The sequence below is a fragment of the Eubalaena glacialis genome, chromosome 2 (genome assembly GCF_028564815.1).
Source record: "Eubalaena glacialis isolate mEubGla1 chromosome 2, mEubGla1.1.hap2.+ XY, whole genome shotgun sequence".
In the NCBI taxonomy this organism is placed as follows: Eukaryota; Metazoa; Chordata; class Mammalia; order Artiodactyla; family Balaenidae; genus Eubalaena; species Eubalaena glacialis.
The window spans coordinates 173,378,609-173,398,277 of record NC_083717.1 but is presented as its reverse complement, the minus strand read 5'-3'; the positions used below and the strand labels follow the sequence as shown (position 1 = coordinate 173,398,277).

At 35.3% G+C, this 19,669-nt stretch overlaps 1 protein-coding gene across 1 annotated transcript in view; it reads left to right on the top strand.

Moving 5' to 3' along the window:
* The window catches only part of CEP128 (centrosomal protein 128), a 440,326-nt gene that overhangs the window by 54,700 nt on the left and 365,957 nt on the right, over window positions 1–19,669 (top strand). The window contains exons 4-8 of the mRNA XM_061182773.1: window positions 206–332; window positions 1,421–1,539; window positions 4,314–4,404; window positions 5,373–5,451; window positions 8,469–8,541. Coding sequence (XP_061038756.1) covers window positions 206–332; window positions 1,421–1,539; window positions 4,314–4,404; window positions 5,373–5,451; window positions 8,469–8,541 — 489 coding nt within the window. The remainder of the gene's footprint in view (window positions 1–205; window positions 333–1,420; window positions 1,540–4,313; window positions 4,405–5,372; window positions 5,452–8,468; window positions 8,542–19,669) is intronic.

Here is a 19,669-nt window from a genome sequence, read left to right as displayed (position 1 = left end):
ACCAGATGTTAGAATTGGGTCTTAAAATATTTATGTTTACTATTTTTATATTTCTATTAACATAACTTAGTTCAAAATTTTCTCTGATATAAATTCTCTTTGGGAACCCAGATAGTTCATAAATAGCTTTAAAATCTCTAGGCTATTTGTATCTGGAAGTTTTTTAAAGAGAATAAATCTCCCTTCATTGTATCCTTTAATTTAGTTAAAAGAAAGCTTGGAACAATCAATAGGCCAACTGCGGAGTCAACGGTTATTGAGAAACTCAGGAGGGAGGAGTATTTCTGTTACAAGTCTGAGTACAAGTGACCTCGATGGTGGCAGTGTGACAGGTAAACTCTTCAGATGTTCTGAAAACCTTTTCTTTGTCTTAAAAATATTCCTGAAGTACATATTGAATACATGTAGTATTTAGACAAATATAACCCATATGTAAAATCATACAAATAAGGTGTTAGAAGATGCAGTCAGGGTTTTAGAGTGAATCTTTTGAAGTATGTTCAATGGGACTTTGATATTCTGAGTCTGTTACTTTTGTTCTTCTCAGGCTCTGTGGACCATGTAGAGCTTCACCTGACAGAACCTTATTTAATTGTCTGCCTCCAGTCAAAACACACACACAAATAGGATTTACTGTGTGGTGTACTTTCTGGATTAGAAGTCTTGTCCTAGGTTCATAGTTTTTCAAAAGTCTCATTATGAAATATCCTGTGACACCTGTTAATAACAGGGGAATTTTATCCTTGGTGTGTAGCTTGATTTCAATGGCTACATAAAAGGTGATAACACTTAGTTTGCATATAATTATACTTTCCTACAGCACTGAGGTTCATGTTTGAATAGAAGAGACTTAGAAAAGTCTGCAGTGAAGAGAGGCATTTAGACAGAGTGAACATTAGTAGCTTGTGTTGTTAATATAGTTATTGGTCATGATAATAATGATTAAAAATCACAATCAGCTATATTTCTTTATGTAGTTTAGTTTATACTGATTTTTAAACACCATTCAGATTTTAGATAATTTGTTATTTGAAAAATTCTGTTTTATTAGTATTATTTTAGGGAGTCATAAAATTTTTTTTTTTTTTTAGCAACTTACTCTTTTTATGTAAGAGAAAATACTCTATTGCTTCTTTGAAAAGTACAGCCAATTAGAATTTTTGACGTGTTCTAGTTCCAGGTTACTTCAGTTGTTCATTTTATCTGCTTTAAGAGCAAGATAAGTGCTTTAAGAGCAAGATAATTTTGTGGAATTTTATGGCCACAGCAAGATATTTGTTTGTAATTGTCTGTGGGAAATAATCCAGGTTGAGGGCACATGTATATATCCATGTCTGCTGTGTATTTCCTGAGTAAAATTTTAGATCGTTTCTTCTCATGTGGTGTTTTTAATCCTTTCCCTTTTCTTTCTTCTGTAAAGAGAGCCACCGTTTTCCACCTACCTCACCTCTGAAGGACTATGGGGACCAACAGGGTATTAAACGAAACAGGTCCAGAACTGGTGTCCGATTTGTTCGGGAGCCTGATGACATGGGCCAGGTATTTTGTACCCATTCTGTAGTCTGGTTCCTTGCATTTCTATTTAAATCACTAACAAACACTTGAATTTTATGGCTGTATTTTAAGAATTTGATCATCACTAACTTTGTAATGATTTTTTTTTTTTTTAAACCAAGTAAAGTATTTTATTTTCAATGTGTTGATCATCATCATACATTTATTTTGAATTTTGTTATGGAGGATTATATTTTGTAGAACATTTAAAAGTGAGTTTAGCTGGACATGTTTTGTTTCCTTGCTCAGATGGCTCGCTCTTTTCCAAGCTCTGCAAAGTCAGCTAGTTTCTATTTTGCTAAGTTTAGTTTAGTATGAACAAGTTAGTCTTTGTGTGGTTAACCTATTGATTTTTCCACTAGTGTTTTTCTGATTGTTGAATCATTGATGGAGCCACTTTGTATTAAGCAGGAATTCTAGACTTTTTCTGTGTATTCACTAAAGATTTTGAAGGTATTAGTTCTATAGCTATATTTCTTTTTCTGCTTCTTTAAACTTCTATGCAAGAGCTGAAAAAATTTTTTTTGTTATTGCTTTGGGTAGCTAAATTAATTAGATAAGGACTAGGAGATGTTGCTGACTTTGACATCTTTGTTTTGGTAGTTTTAAGATTGAGGACTCAGAGTTTGTTAGGATACTCATCTGTAGCTTTCCTTTATTATAACATAAGATAAAGAGATAACAGAACCAAGTGCATTAGAAGACGCCTTGTAGAATATTTTCCTTGACAGTGTTATTTTTTGGTAGGTGCAACTTGCTAGTGTGGATTACGTGATAAAACCTAGAGCAGAGAACAATATCCTAATATTACTTACTCTTTCATTTTATTTATTTAGTGCCTTTGTCCTGGGACAAAGTGCTTGTGCTTGGAAACAGTGATGAGCAAAAACCTTGCCTTTTCACGGAGCTTACAATTTAGAGGGGGAGCTAGATACTAATCAAAAAGTATGTAAATACACCCATAATTATGAGCCGAGATGCATGCTCTAACAGAAGGAAGCATAGGGCTATAGGAGTGTTTATAGAGGGACCTGCCCCGGTTAGGGAAGGCTTCCCAAAGAAAGGCCGATTGAGCTGAGATCTGAAAGTTGAGTAAGAGTCATTTGAGGTAGAACAAATACCTTGGCAGGAAGGAAGATAGCACCTATGAGTAATTTAAAGAAGGCCATGTGGCTAAAGAAGTGTGAAACCCTGAGACCATGCACAGCCATGTAAGAGGGTGACAATTACTTTGAAAAGATCACTCTGGCTCTAGTGTAGAAAATGGAGTCAGTGTGGGTAAACTAATTAGAAGGATATTGCTGTGTTCTGGGTGTGAGCTGATGGCCACTTGGATTAGGATAAATGGAGTTGGAGAGAAAGTGGTAGATTTAAAAACTATTTGGTGGATAAAATGAAAGGTCTTGAAGATCAGATGACCATTTGGGGAGGGTGGGAATGAGTGAAAAGGTGGTGTCAAAGATGAATCCTACGATTCTGCTTTGCAAAACTGGAAAATCATCACGGCAAAACCTAAGTGAATGGTCTGTTGTTCATCTGCTGTATTACCTCCGCTCCTTTCTTTTTAATTGTTCTTCCTTGTTTTAGTCCATTTCTTATGATGACCTTTAGCTCCATATGACTGTGTACTTTCTTAATGCCCCAGTGCAGCATTTGTGGTTCTGTTTACATATCTGTCTCCCATGACACTTGTTTCCCAGCACAGTTGCTGGCACTGGTTAGTTGCACAATGTGAATTTGTTGAAATGAATCAATTTGTTATTTCTGCAAGTCTGTATAACTTAGTTTTTTATTATAAATTATAGCCTACACATACATGTATAGCATACGTATTTACCATTAAAAGTACAACAATATGAAAAATCCATGTAACTACCACCCAGACCAAGAAATAGAGGTTTATAATACACCCAAAACCTCTTTTACACTCCTCCTTTCCCCAAGGGCTATCAACTATTTTGACTTCTATGTTAATCATTCTCTTGATTTTTAAAAATATTTTTACTACTTATATCTTGCTTGGTATTGCCTGTGTTAAACTTTATATAGATGGAATAATGCAGTGTGTATTTTGTAACTTTCCTTTTCCATTTAATGTTTTGTTTTCGGAGTGTAGGTAGGTTTGATCATTTCATTTTCACTGCTGTGTGATACTCCGCTGGAGGAATATATTACAATTTATCTCCATTTCATTCTTAATGGACTTTGGTTTGTTTTTAGTGTTCTCATCATGAACAGTGCTGCTCCACACATTCTCGTTCATGGTTCCTCATGCATGTGGGCAAGGGTTTCTTGGCAGCATAGGTTGGCATGCTGAGGCATGTGGTCTAGCTGAATAAAGTTCCGTAACACAGCCATGCTCATTTGATTATGGCTACTTTTGTGCTATAATGGCAGAGTTGAGTAATTATGACACAAGCCATAGAGCTATAATGGCAGAGTTGAGTAATTATGACAGAGGCCATAGAACCTGAAAGCCTGAAATATATGCTGTTGTACTGTTTACAGAAAAAGTTTCCAGACCTCTTTTCGAGAGTATCTATAAAGAGTGAAATACTGCACTATAGAGGATGTAATGGTTAATGTTACATACAGTTTTAAAAACTTTTCTTTGAGAGAAAAAATTTTATTAGGTCTTGATAACATTATAAAATATGGGTATTATTGCAAAGAGCAAGTTCTTATTCTTACCCTCAGTGAATCTTCATGGAAGAATTCAACAGAATCCTAAATGGATAACTTTGTTTTGCTTTTATTAGTTTCATGCTTTTCATCAGTCCCTCCGAGACCTCAGCAGTGAACAAGTTCGCCTTGGAGATGATTTCAGCCGGGAACTTGCCAGAAGAAGCCGGTAAAAGCTGAATATGATTTTTGTTGAGGGATGAATTATTAGAAGAATAAAATAGGTTCTATAATTGACATGTTTACATGAATTCCAAAAAAAAAGTGCTATGTTTTTATGCTATATTTTAAAGTATATTCATAGAACAGTTCAAAACCCTTTGAATTTACAGTGTATCATGACTCAGTGTTAGACAAATTAATTTCATATTTTTAAGAACATTTTATTTTATGCTGACATTATGGAGAGATATGTTGCAAGACCTTAGTAAAGAGGTAGATTTGCAAATACATTGGAGAGAGAGACAGAGACCCATTGATCGACATTGGAGCAAATAAAAACATAATGTGGAATTCGTCAGTGGACATGAGTCATTGTAGAATCTGACATTTTATCTTTCAGTTGAAATCTTCAAAAGCTAGTTGTTTATGTCCGCCCAGTTTTTGCAATTTTGTCAATTATGGGTAGTCCCTAAGAGGTATCACTTTATTTAAGATTTCTTCACTGTCTTCGTTTTCATCATCAGTGGTGACAGGTGACTTTCATTTAGAGGCCATATTTTTCAAGGAACAGACATTTATCCCATCTCAAAAGTCATAATCTATATACAACAATGATTAGAGAACAAAAAAGGTGAACTGAAATTCGTTTACTAGGTTCAGTTGCTAACTCGTACTTGAGCTAATGAAATCATTCTACATGCCAGTTTTGTGTAGCTATAGCAAAAAGAGTCAAAGCTATAAATGTTAAATCTGAATATCAACTACAGTCTGCATAATTTATCTGCTTCTGTAGGAGGAAGGCAGGAAATTTAGTAATAAGAATAAAAGACCTTACTGTTACCTTTATTACTACTACCACCAGTAAATATTATTGAACACTTATTTCATGTCAGGTAGAGTTAGGTTTAATTCTTACAACAGTTCTAATGAAGTGGTAATTATTATTTTCCCCATTTTTTTGGTTGTGGAAACAGGGGCACAGAGAGATGGAGTAATTCAGCTTGTTGGAGATCAAAGGAGGGATGTGGTGGAGTCAGAATTCAAATCTAGGCAGTAAGGCCTCAGAGTGTCTGCTCTGTACCACTTATAGTACACTGTGGTTCAAGATCATTTTCACATATAGCTGATATGAATAAAGCATTTAAATTCCTGAATTTTAAACTATATTATTGAGCTGTGTTATTAATCTTTTAAACTGGCAAGGGTTAGTTAATTTAATACTTAGGTATTTATTTCTGACAAGTTGATAAACTCAACAGAATGGCATTAATATTCTAATACAGTATGTTCTTGGAATGGCTTTATTATGTAGCTTTTCCACATTTGAAGGAAGGGTATAAATTAAGCATTAGGAACATGAGTTTCAGGAAGTAGTTGTCCTGTAGGAAGATACAGGGGAAGTTGCAGGGATGGTTTAGTTGACTAGTTTAAATGGTCATTTGGACATGCAGTGGTGGACTGGGAATCTTCTGACCCATGGGCTGGTACCATCTGGTCATAGTTTGTGTGACCTAGGGGCATGTGTAAGGCAGAGAAATTTTATTAAAGCCAAATAAGAGTCAGTTTTCTTCTGAATCCTGGTGGCTTAACTTTGTGGATGAGGAAGATTTAGGATCCAGTTCTGCTTTACTTAGACCACAATTCTTAATTCATGTTTATAAAAATTCTGGGTAGGAAGTTGTTAGGTTCAACTTCCTACATGATTCAGAAAGGTTGATATTCTCATTTACTTACTAATTTTTAATTTTTTTCTTGACATTTATTGCAAAAGGTACAATAAATAATAAGAGTACACTTATTATTTATAATAATAAGTGTACTTATTATTATAAATAAACTTTTAGAAAGCAGACTTTTAGAAAGGATTATATAAAGTTAACTGAGAACTCACCTACTTTGGATGCCATATGAAAAATTGATTAGAGGAGGGCGAACTAGAAGACTGTTGCATTAGCATGAGAGATGATGGCTTGACCAGGATTATGGCAAGGGAGAGATGAACAGGGATGTTTCAAGTTTTTTTTGAGATCAAAGAGCTAGGATTTGGCAATGGATTGGATATGAGGGGTAAGAGAGAATAAACCAAGGATGACTCTCAGATTTCTGACTTGAGTAACTGAATAGATGGTAAATCCACTTCCTGAAATATGGAAGACTGGTGGGGGTAGGTGAGGCATAGAAGTTAAGAGTTTGGCCTTGGATATGTTAGGTTTCAGATGCCAGTGAGACATCCAAGTGGGAATGTAAAATATGCAGCCAGAGATTTACTCTGGAACTCAAAGGAGAAGTCTCCATTAGAGAGATAAATTTAAGTGTGGTAAGCATGTAGAAGTGGTTTTTGGAACTATGGAAATGGATGATGTCTAGAGAGAAACTGTAGGGAGAACATCAAGGACAGGGCTGAGTGCCCAGGAGTTCCAATATTTAGAAGTCATATAAAAAGAGGAGCTGGCTTGAGAAGAAAGAGCTAGTGAGGTATGGGAAATCCAGCAGCACATGGAACCGCAAAAGCCAAGAAAGAAGTACAGGTAAATAGACTTTCTCAGAGGTCTGAAGACTTAGAAAGTCTACCGTTTAAGATAACTTCTTTCTGAGGAAATTACTAAGGACATATGAGTAAAATAAAATGGCAACCAAGAAAAAGGAAGATATAGATTATAAGAAATAGTAAAACTAACCCGAGACTTCAGTGAAAGTAATCTCCAGCATGATAGCCATATAGCAGGCCCAGAAAGTAATCACTGAATTCGAGCAGGAAGTACGTGTCCTTTGAGAAGAATGTAGTCAAGAAGAATGGAGTAGATTCTTAGTAGATGATTCAGTAATAAGTGGGAGAAAAATATCAATGATGTGATAATAAGGCCCGTGTAAGGCCAAAAGGTAACGGAAAACTCTAGAAAAAAAAAAAGCACAGGAAAGTTAGTGATCCAACTAGGAAGCTGACTAAAATGTGAGCATGATAGAATGTAAGCAAAAAACATTAATTCTCTATGATGGAGTAATTCATAATGGGTATAAATGTATTACGTTACACAGGTAACCAATAGAAGAACTGAAAATAGTAATAAATTTATCTGAAATTGGAGAGGAGTGTGAGTTAAATATTTCAAAACAGAGTTGAAAATATCTAGAGTTGAAAATGATGGAGGTAGCCAGCAAAAGAATTGAGAACGTATTAGTTGAGCATGGTTGCCAGCGGGGGTTGGAACCAGATAAGTGTGAGAGAGAAAGAGCTTTGCTTTTCTTTATACGTTTTCCTGTACGATTTGATTATTTATCATGTGTGTTATTAATTTGATGGGAAAAAGGTAATGGGCGATAAATGAGTGAGGACAGAGTTTGTACAGCACACTCAGATATAATTTGATTACGAATTCCTGGAGAGGATGTGAGATCAAGAGTTTTGTCCTCCTTACCTCTTTCATTCTTCTTAATTTAAAATGGGAGATATTGCAGCGAGTTTGTTTATTTAAAGTGATCTAGTATAGCATTGTTTCTCAAAGTGTAGTCCCCAGATTGGCATTATCAGCATCACCTAGGAATTTTTTTTTTTTAAATTAATTAATTAATTATTTTTGGCCGTGTTGGGTCTTCGTTTCTGTGCGAGGGCTTTCTCTAGTTGCAGCAAGCGGAGGCCACTCTTCATCGCGGTGCGCGGGCCTCTCACTATCGTGGCCTGTCTTGTTGCAGAGCACAGGCTCCAGACGTGCAGGCTCAGTAGTCGTGGCTCACAGGCCTAGTTGCTCCGCGGCATGTGGGATCTTCCGAGACCAGGGCTCGAACCCGTGTCCCCTGCATTGGCAGGCGGATTCTCAACCACTGCGCCACCAGGGAAGCCCCCTCACCTAGGAATTTGTAGGGATGTACATTCTTGGGCTCCATTGCATATCTACTGATAGATACTGTGTTTGTAACAAGTCCTCCAGGTGTTTCATAGGTTTGCTAACGTCTAAGAACCACTGCAGCAGAGTATTATGTAATAACATATTATGATGTTGTAAATTTCACGAATTATGTGTATTTTCTCAAATAGCCAACTTAAAAATACTCTTTTTTTGTTATGTGCCTAGGTCCGATGCTGAAACAAAAAGGGCTTTGGAAGAACTGACTGAAAAACTTAATGAAACCCAAAAACAAGAAGTGGTGAGAACTCTTTATTTATAGAAAGTTTTATTTCATACACAGGTGGTAGAGTGATTGAGCTGGTCATAATCACAGTGAAGTTTACTAGATTTTAACTTTTTGGGTAGTATATGCCATTTTGTCTAAAAATATGTTCTTGCACCTCTTATAAGAGATTCATGAATTTTAGGTATTTAAGTTTGAAATATTTATAGTGGTAGTATATTAGAGATAGAATTAATTTTTAGAGTTATGAATATTTGACAGAGATTTTAAATTTTATTGACTCAGTGATATTGTGGTTTTTATTAAATGGTATTTGAGAAATACAGAATTTTTTGGTAGTGACTCTGTAGCACTCCCCATTAAGTATTTTCAGGTCATCTCACAGAAGCGTGTAATCAGCATTGCTGCAAAGAGCTCCTTGCTCTCTGTTTCTTGTTTGACATGGTGTTGATTGAAAAAAACCCCTAATTCTCGAGTTTTATTATCTCAAACTCAGATTGTTGACACTCATTATTAAGTGATTTCTTTTTATCAAATCACTATTCTTGATGGAATTAAAATAAAAAATGAAGTACATACATTGTCCATTTCTTTGCATCATCAGGTTTTTTTTTTCTTTTTTTAGGAGAAAAATATCATTAGAAATTGTCACTAAACTTGCAAACTTAACTACTTCAGGAGCAATGTGTATTCATTCATTTACCACAAAAACGTTGTTTTTGTAAGACAAGGGATAGTAGCAGAATTTTCTTAACTTGTTTTATTAAAATTGAGAGTTTCCTAATAAAAGCAGATAATTTTTCTCCAGTTGTAATTTTTCTCCAGTTGTAATTTTTCTCCAGATGTTACTGTGTTTACAGTTTCTTACATAGATGTGCTGAATTTATTTTGGAGTTTGAATTTATTGGCCGCATATGCTAAGAGATGGATATGCTCTATTTTCAAAGAGATCAACTTATTTTCTCTTGTTTTTAATTTAAAAAGTTTGGAGGTACAATGTATTTATAGAAAAGTACATGTATTATTATATAGCTTGATGAATTATTACAAGGTGAGAACACCCATGAAACCACCACCCAGATCTAGAAATAGAACATGGCCAGTGCACAAGAAGCCTCCTTATTCCCCCTCCCAATCACTAATTTCTCCTTTTCTGACCACTATTTTGACTTTTAAACCTATAGATTAATTATGCCTGTTTTGAACTTTTTATATAAATGGAACCATGTAGGGCATTTTTTTTGTGTCTGACTTCTTTTGCTGATCATGATTGTGATATTTCTGGGTGATGTGTCATGTACTTGCAGTTTGTTCATTTTTTATTGCTCCTTAGTATTGCATCGTATGGATATACTGCAATATATTTTAACATTTTATGATAGGTATTTGAATTATTTCAAATTGTGGGCTATTATGCATAATCTACTGTTACCAATCTTATTGTTTTAGTGCACGTGTTTGCATTTCTGTTGGTATGTAACATGGAGTGCAGTTGTTAGGTGCCTTCCAGTTTAGTAGATACTGATAAACAGGTGTCCAAAGTGGCTTCACTAATTTACACTCTTACTAGCAGCATATGAGAAATTGTGTTGCTTTTCAAAGACTTGGTATTATTAGTCTTTCATTAGTAGCCATTATGTTAGGTGCTTACAGTATCTCAGCATGGTTTTATTGGCATTTTCATGATTACTAATGATGATGAGCATCTTTTCATATGTTTGTCGGCTATTGGCTATTTTCTTTTTTGAAATGCCAGTTTGCTTCTTTTGCCCACTTTTTTACTGGCTTGATAGTCTTTTTGTTATTGATTTGTGGGAGGTTTTTATATATTTAGTATACAAGCACTTTGTCAGTTATCCGTATTGCAAATATTGTCTCCTATTCTACAGCTGCTGCTTCTTATTTTTAAAACTCTCTTAATGGAACCTTTTGTTAAAATTTAATTTAGTTCATTTTCCACCTTTTCTTTTGTGATTAGTGCTTTTTTGACCTATTTGAGAAATTGTTCCCTATCTTAAGATCATCAAAATATTCCCTTATATAATCTTCTAGAAGGATAGTGTTTTACCTTTCACATTAAGATCTAGTATGTACTTGGAATTGATATTTGTTTCTGGTGTGAAGTAGAGGTCATACATTTTATATGGATATCCAATTGATTCAGTTTCATTTACCACCCTTTCTCCACTACTTTACAGTCCTGTCTTGGTCATAAATCAGATGTTCATATGTGTGGGCATCTGTTACTGGACTCTTTGTTCAGTCATCTAGTTAATACATCTATCCCAGTGCTCATATCACACTGTCTTGATTACTGTTGCTTTCTGATAAGTTGTAATATGGTAGAGTAAGTCCTTTTACTTTGTTTTTCAAGCTTGTCTTGTTTGTTTTTTACTCTTTGCATTTCTGTATACATTTTAGAATCAATATGAAATTGTTTAAAAACCTGCTGGGATCTTGATTGGATTACATTGTTTCTGTAGGTCAACTTGGAGAGAATACAAATATTTACATATTGAGTTTTCCAATTATGAACATAGCAAATCCCTCCAATAATTTTTTATAGTTTTTTATCCAGAGGTCTTATATTTAATACATTGTTTATAAGATTTATGCCTTGGAGTTGATATTTTTATGCTATATTATAGAGTATCATTTAACATTTAAAAAATATAATTATCCTTGTTTTTCATTTGGAGGATCTACCCTATTACATTTAATGTAAATATTGATTTAGTTTGTATAAATCTACCATCTTAACTATTTGCTTTCTATTGGTTCCACCTCTGTTGTTTTTAAAATTTTTTCTTCTGTCCTTTGGATTTATTAGTTTTCATTTTTCATATTTATTATCTTGCTAATTATACCTTATTTTGTTATTCTTTTTATGGCTAATGTAGGGATTAGAACATGCATCCTTGATTTATTAAATCTAGTATAAAGTAGCACTTTAAGCTCTTCCTAGCAAGTGCAAGGATCTAAGAAACTAACTCCATTAACCTCATTCTCCACTTTTCTGTTACTATCATGTATTTTAATTCTATGTTTAATCGAGCCACACAAGACATCACTATTATTATTTTATATAGTAATTGTTCATTTAGATTTACGCTTATATTTATTCTTCTTTGTTTTACATTTCTTTGTATGTTCTTTATTCCTTTGTACATCTCTGAGATTCCACGTATGCCTTAGGAACATACTGTAAAATTTCCTTTAGAGTGAATCTGCATATACCTGATAGAATTCCATTTAGAATTTTATTTAGAGTGGGTCTTTTGGTGACAGATCCTCTCTATGTTCATTTTTATAATTTTTAAAGTTTGTTTCTCCATTCTTCGTTTGGAATGTTTTCTTCTGAACTTTCATTTAGTTCCTTTCTTCAGCTGAATCAAATCTATTAAAACCACCCACTGATTTTTATTTTCAGTTATTACATAGTTCGTTTCTAGAATTTTTATTTCTTTTCTTTTTACTTTGTAGTTCTAATCCTCAATCTGTGTATCTGTGTCTCATAACTCCATCATCTGGATCTTCTGTAGGTCTGTTTCTATTATCTCTTATTTTCCTGGGATTTTGATCACATTGTTTTTGCCTTCTGTTTACTTTTGATTGTCTAGTTATTTTTGATGACAGAAACTATTTCATTCTCTTCAAAGTAAACTTGCATAGATAATTTGATAATTATTATGTATGAAAGGACATGTTTCCTTTTGGTTACAGATTAGATTAGGGGCCATAGCACTCATGAATTACCTTATCATTTATTGTTGAGATATTTCAGTGTTAAACTTCAGGGCCGGATTTCAACTATTTCTGATTCATCCTTACTGCTAGTGTATAGTCCTTCAGGATTCCAGCCCACAGGCTGGGATGTGGGGATGGAGAAGTTTAACCAGGGACCCCCTTCCTGGGAAGGGCTCTCAACTTGTTTTTCATCTTTAACCCTACGCATCTGTTGAAAAACTATTCAGCTTCTTAGTGTCTCTGCTGCCTTTTCTGAAATGGGCTGATATTTGAGAGAGAAAGGATAGATTGACCTCTTTGGGTTTCTTTATTCTCTTGCATCTTGGTCTCATATGTCTTTATCTCTTTAGCTTTCCAATGCCTTAAAACAGATATTTAAAGTATTATTTCTTGCTATTTAAGTTATTTTCAGTGGAAGGATTGGTCTGAATTATCTAGTCTGTCATTTTTAGAAGTGAAACTCCCTGAATCTTTTTATATCTATCGGATTCCATTACTATGTTTGTGATTCTTAATGCACTTGTATGAGGCTTCTATTACTTGCTACATAGGTATACAACTCGTGAGCGGCTTTGATCCAAACTCAGATATCTTCAGTGTTCTGCTGAGATCCTTATAGATCTGACTAAGCCGTAGACATATCCAGTGGTCATGCTGGTTTTTGACATTGTTAGATAGGTGGGATAGTTTGAGTTTGGGGAGTTTGAAATGCTAATTTGCATAATGCACATTACATTTTTTAAGTTTCACCTTTTGCCATTTTTACAAGAGAACCTGAGCTACTTCATTTATATTTCTTTCATATAGCAAGTAAAATTAGCAAGTACTGTCTATATAGTCTAGAGTGTTAATGTGGGTCTAAAATATAACCACTGAGTTCAATCTTAGCAGCTGAATTCAAAGAAAACCTGAGTTCTCTCATCATTACTGTGCATCAAGAATTATCCCACATCAGATAAAAGCTATGATTGCACAGCTATTCCATAGCTGTCACACCTCACTAGTGCTCAGTTCTTTGGTGTAATTGGTTTATACAACTTGCTTGTTTACTCAACTGTCCAGTAGGCCCAGCTCATCAGGGCACATCTTTTTATATTGTCAAAACCTGGAAAATCATACACACCTAACTGTGCACTTGGTTGAATTGTTCATCTGCTAGTTCCTCACATCAAGCTGTGATGTTACACCTTGTTTTGTGCTTTCTGTAATTTGCTTTCAAAGTAGGGTTGTCTCATAACTGTACAGAGAGCATCTCAAACCTCACATGGGTGTATGTAGTTCTGATTAAGAAACAATTGCCTAATGCAAAACTTAAAAATAATATTGTGGAATTTTAGAAGGTCTTCTGAAGGCCACATGATGTTTACTATCAATCTGTTCAAGGCTTAATATAGATTTTGTGACTCACTTATTCCAACTGAAGTCAACATTTACATTTTATAACTGTTTGACATATTGTGTTGTATTTGTGAATTCAGGATAGCATGTTGTCAGGGAAGATGCAGTTTTGTTGTTTGAGCATTAAACTTCTCAGAGGCTGCAGCTGTGTTCCCCCCTCCAGGTTTAAGTTTAAAATAAAATTACCAAAGTGATGCACGTTCACTGTGGAAAACTTTTAAATATTGTACAAATATATAAAGAAAAATGAATGACTGCTCCTATCTCCCACCAATTTCACTTTCTTTTGGTAACTCCTGTTAATCATATTTATTGTGCATTATTCTGAGATTGCAGTTGTTTATCATGCATTTTCTCAGTAACTAAAATACATCTTGAAAGTTTATAGAACACATTTTTCTTTGAGGGGCAAAAAGTATTCCTGTCAAACACGCCAAGATTTAATTTGTTAATCCTTTGGGAATCATAATTTTGTTTGTTTTTTTTTTCAAACTGCCCATTGGAAGGGAGATATTATTTATAGCATGATGCTATGGAAAATATTTTCTGTTAACACTTAATCGTGATAATAAACAATATTTTGTGCGCCTCATACCACAGGGGAAGTTTTAGTCTATTAGTTGTCTAGGGTTTACCCGCTTGAGTGTGATATGAGTGCATATTAAGTTTGATTATTTATGGAAGAAAAAGGCAATTTTATTTTGATTTCTGTAGGAGGGTCACTATTTAAATTAAAAATGTAAACGTGGATCCAGCTACTTCTGGAAGAGTTGATCATTAATCGACTGAAAACTTTCTCAACACTGTGTTTAGTCAGATAGCTATTGCATAGATTACAACAGCAGGATATGTAACAAATACTTACTGGAATGGATTTTAAACCAGCAGGTATTACTAAAGATCTGAGGAATCAACATATTGAAAAGCCAGAATACAGTCCTATAAACAGAATGCTTTTGCTTTTGTTTCACCTCCTTTCATTAAATGCTAACTTTAAAGGTATTCTAATTTTTATTCTGTTATTTTGCTATTTTAATTTATTTATTTAATTTATTTATTTATTTTTGGCTATGTTGGGTCTCCGTTGCTGCATGCGGGCTCTCTCCGGTTGCGGCGAGCGGGGGCCACTCTTCACCGCGGTGTGCGGGCCTCTCATTGCGGTGGCCTCTCTCGTTGCGGAGCACAGGCTCTAGGCATGCGGCTTCAGTAGTTGCCGCACGTGGGCTCAGTAGTTGTGGCTTGTGGGCTGCAGAGCTCAGGCCCGGGAGCTGTAGTGCGTGGGCTTAGTTGCTCTGCGGCATGTGGTATCTTTCCGGGCCAGGGCTCGAACCCGTGTCCCCTGCATTGGGAGAAGGATTCTCAACCACTGCGCCACCAGGGAAGTCCCTATTTTGCTATTTTTATAACTAAATTTAGAGATTCAGGACTTTTTGATATCTTAGTAGTAAATTTGATTGATTGGTATGTACTCTGATAAAAATGAATTTTTTAGTATTGGGTGATGTTGTTAATATTTTTCCCTTAGGTCTTACAAATAGAAAGTAAATGTGAGGAGGCAATAATAAATGCAGTCCTTAAAATAATTTTTATTATTGGGAATTATCTTATCATTCAAAAGTTACAAGTATATGCTGTGTCCTTAGGTACAAAGTCCATGCCATTCTGTTTAGAACTGTTTTTACTTGCTCTTGCTTTGGTCTTCCCTGCCTCAGGAAAGGGCATCACAATCCATCCAGTGGTCACCTAGGATTCACTCCACATCTTTTTCTACATACCACACTTCCAATCCATTATCAAATCTTGTCCTTTTTATTTCTGAAATCTTGCTCAATTCCATCTGTATCTGTCTAATACTTCTGTTCAGTCACTTTTATTGAGTTCACTGCAGTAGACTGCATTGAACTTGGTCTCTTACCTCCTACAATTGCCCATATCTGTGCTGACAGTTACCAAGTGATTTTTATTTTTTATTTTATTTTATTATTTTTCATTTTATTTTTTATGTTTTGGCCGCGCCACACAGCCTGTGGGATTTTAGTTCCCTGACCAGGGATTGAACCTGGGCCCTCAGCAGTGAGAGTGCAGAGTCCTAACCACTGGACTGCCAGGGAATTCCCCCAAGTGATTTTTAAAAATTGTCATCACAGTGAATTACTCCCATGCTTTTTAAAATCCTACCTGAGCTTTTTCTTTTTCAAATTCCTTAGCATAGCTTATACTGCCTGCATTATCTGGCTTTTTCTATGTTCCTTGAATTTGCCAAACTCATTCCTACCTTATGGTCTTTGCACTGGTTTCACTTTTATTTCCCCAATTTTTTGCATGGCTAGCTCCCTTTTGTCATTCAAGGCTCCTGTTGAATGTCACTACCCTGAGAGAAGCCTCTCCTGCTCTCCCTTTTTTGTTATTTAATTGTTAGCAGTTAGCCTGATAAACACACTGTTCTGTATATTGCCTTTTTCACTTAATATATTTTTGAGATTTGAGATTGTTCCATGTTAGCCTCTCATGAGCTTCCTAATTCCTTTCTTTTAATATTTAAAGCATTCTATTGAATGAATGTCCCAAAATTTATTTAACCAGTCTTATATTGATGGACATTTCGGTGGTTTAAATCTTTTCTTTTATACACAGTACTGCAATTATTGATCTTGTACATGTACCATTTTTCACATGGGAAAGTAAATTGGTAGAATAAATTTCTAGAAGTGGATTTACAAGATTAAAGTCTATGTGCATTTGTAATTTGTTACATACTGCTCAATTTTATAATTAGTATTTTAAATGTCTTCTTTTAATACTTTCATCTGAGAATTAGCATTTATCTTACTCTTTTCCAAAAAAGGATGAAAGGTGGCTTACCTTAAAATTACAATGTGTGTGTTGAAGTTATGTTAGTTCTCATCGGCCCATTGTATTGAGTTTCTTCTTCCCTTTAGTATCAGATCTGCATCTTCCTCCCCTTATCAGCCGTCTCCACACCCCTGGCAGTTTTGTCTAGGCATGTGATTGCTCAGGTAGAGATGACATGTCTCAGTTTTCCTGTGTGGCTAAGTCGTGACCATGTGACTAAGTGTGAGTAAAAGTGGTACATGCAACTTCTGGGGTGTCTCCTTGAAAACAAAGCCACTTGTCTGGGACTTTCTTTCTCTTAATGTGGGTTGAAATGGGGATGTAGCACCAACCCAGCTTAAACCAGGCAGGTGAGGATAACTACCTAGGGGTGGTGGAACAAGAGATGGAAGGAACCCGGACCTCTGAATGACCTTAGGGAGCAGAGTGGCCTGCCAGCTTGTCCTGCTTTCTTCTGGGCTGTAAGATGAGAGAGCACACATGTAATACCAATCTTATTTGAGCTGATGTATGTTTGATCTTTTTGAGAGAGCCTGGACTGTACCCTAACTGATACAGAATGTAATGTAGACATAGATGAGAAAGAATAGATAGAGAGAAAACTGGAGTTATAGAAATGAGTGTTTTAGGTCCTTGGCTGTTGCTGACTTAGTTGGAGTTGGGTGAATCAGTGTATTAGCAGTAGAAAAAGGAAAGTATTTTGAGCATATTGATCTGTCTGGATGATTGGGTCGATAAAGATACTTTGGTGGCCTTATAGGCCACCAGATTATAATTCTACCACTGTTGAAATTCATAAAATACTTTGGGTTTATTCATTTTCAATCATGCTAGTTTGTGTATCTGTTTTATTTTTTCTCAATACTGACTAGCTATAGTGCCTATTCATTTTATTACTTATAGTTTTCTTCAGGCTTGACTAAAACAGAGCAGGATATGACTATTTTCCCATGTTCCGATGGTTGTATAAGGCAGTAGTTGTATTTGCTTAGCATTTTGCCTTCCACTAAGTGCTTCTCTTTGTCAGTTAAGATCAGTTTCAGCCGTAAATAACTGAAAACCCCAAATAATAGTGATTGGGAAAAAAAGACTACGTTATTTCTCTCTTGTGGGAAAGTCTTAAGTAGGGAGTTCAGGGTTCCACGTGGTGTGTACTGATCTACAGTATGTAATAGATTCTGGCTCTTCCTGTCATGCTCTTCTTGTTTTTCCTGCTGTTATGTCTCAAATTTATGGTCGAGGATGGCAGCATCTGTGTGCTAGGCAGCAAGACAGAGGAAGGAATGGGTATGAGAGCAAAAGGCGCCTATGCGCTATCCTTTATGGATAATTTCTTGAAGTTGTCACAACACTTATGCATGTATCCCATTTACCAAAATTTAAGTCACATGGCCAGCTAGCAGCTGAAGAGGCCAGAAAATGTATTGATTATATTTTGCAGGCACCTGTCTAGTTAAAATTCCTTTACCATGGAAGAAATGGGGGGTTGTAATAGTTTGAAATGGAGAACAAAATTCTATGAAATGGATAGAAATTTTATGGATGGAGTGGAGAATATATATATTTTTTTCTTCATCAGACTCTTTATTTCTTGGGTGAGGATTTATTTGAAAACCAATTTAAAATTGCATTAGTCATCTATGGCTGCATAACAAATCTCCCCAAACTCAGTGGCTTAAAACTTTTATTATTTCACAGTTTCTGTGGGTTAGGAATGCAGGCATGGCTTAGGTGCGTTGTGTGGCTCTGGGTCTCTCACAGGCTGCAGTCATCTCAAGCCTTGACTAGAATGGATCTGCTTCCTCGCTCATTCAGTTCCTTGTAGGTTAATGGACTGAAGCATCAAGCATCATGACCTGTTGGTCAGAGCCCTCTTTTGTTTCTTTGACACGTGGTTTCTCCACAGAGCATCTCACAACATGGCAGCTTGCTTCATTAGAGCAAGCAAGTGAGAAGGCAAGAGAGAACATGCTAGCAGGATTGAAAGTTAGAATTTTTATAACCTAATCATGGAAGTAACATCTCATCACTGAGATGTTAATATTTAAAAATAAATATTAATTGTTATCCCATTATCAACAGGGAATTATTTTAATCAATTACAGAGAACTATGCCTTTGCTAAAAATGAGGATGTAGATTTGTTGTCATGGAAAGCTGTCTGTGATCTGTGGGAAAAAAATATATATATAATATATAAACTGAAAAAATCTATAAAATACTATGTATAACACCCAATTTTTGTTTAAAAATTTAAATGACATGGATATGTGTTTGACTAGTCATACACATATGCATAGAAAAATTTCTGCAAGTATACAACAAAGTACTTAGCATTATTTTTTTCGTGCTAGGTGGTATTAGCAGATTTAAAAAATTTTTTATTCTATAATATTTGTTTGTTTATTTTTAATTGTTGTGAAATACATATAACCTAAAATTTACCATCTTATCCATTTTTAAGTGTTCAGTTTAGTAGTGTTATGTACCTTCACGTGGTTGTGCAACCAAATACAGAACTCTTTTCATCTTACAAAACTGAAACTACACCCATTAAACAACTACCTATTCCCCCTTCCCACAGCCCCTGGCAACTACCATTCTATTTTCTGTTTCTATGGATATGACTATTCTACATACCTGATATAAGTGGAATGATACAGTATTTGTCTTTTTGTGATTGGCTTATCTCACTTAGCATAAGGCCTTCAAGATTCATTCATGTTGTAGCGCGTGTAAGGATGTCTTCCTTTTTAAGGCTGGATAATATTCCCTTGTTATGTATAAACCACATTTGGTTTATCCATTTATCTGTCAATGGACACTTGAGTTGCTTCCGCATTTTGGCTATTGTGGATGATGCTGCTTTGAACATGGGTGTGCGCATATATCTCTTTGAGACGCTGATTTCAGTTCTTTTAGGCATATGCCTAGAAATGGAATTGCTGGATCATATGGTATCTTTGTTTTTATTTTTTAAGGAACTACCGCACTCTTCTCCATAGCGGCCGCCCACTTTTGCAAACCACCACCAGTGCACCAGGGTTTCAGTTCCCCTGCAGCCTCCCCAGCACTTGTTTTCTGTTTTTTGTTAATAGCCATCTAATGTGCTTGAGGTGATTCCCTGTTATTTATTTTTGATAAGT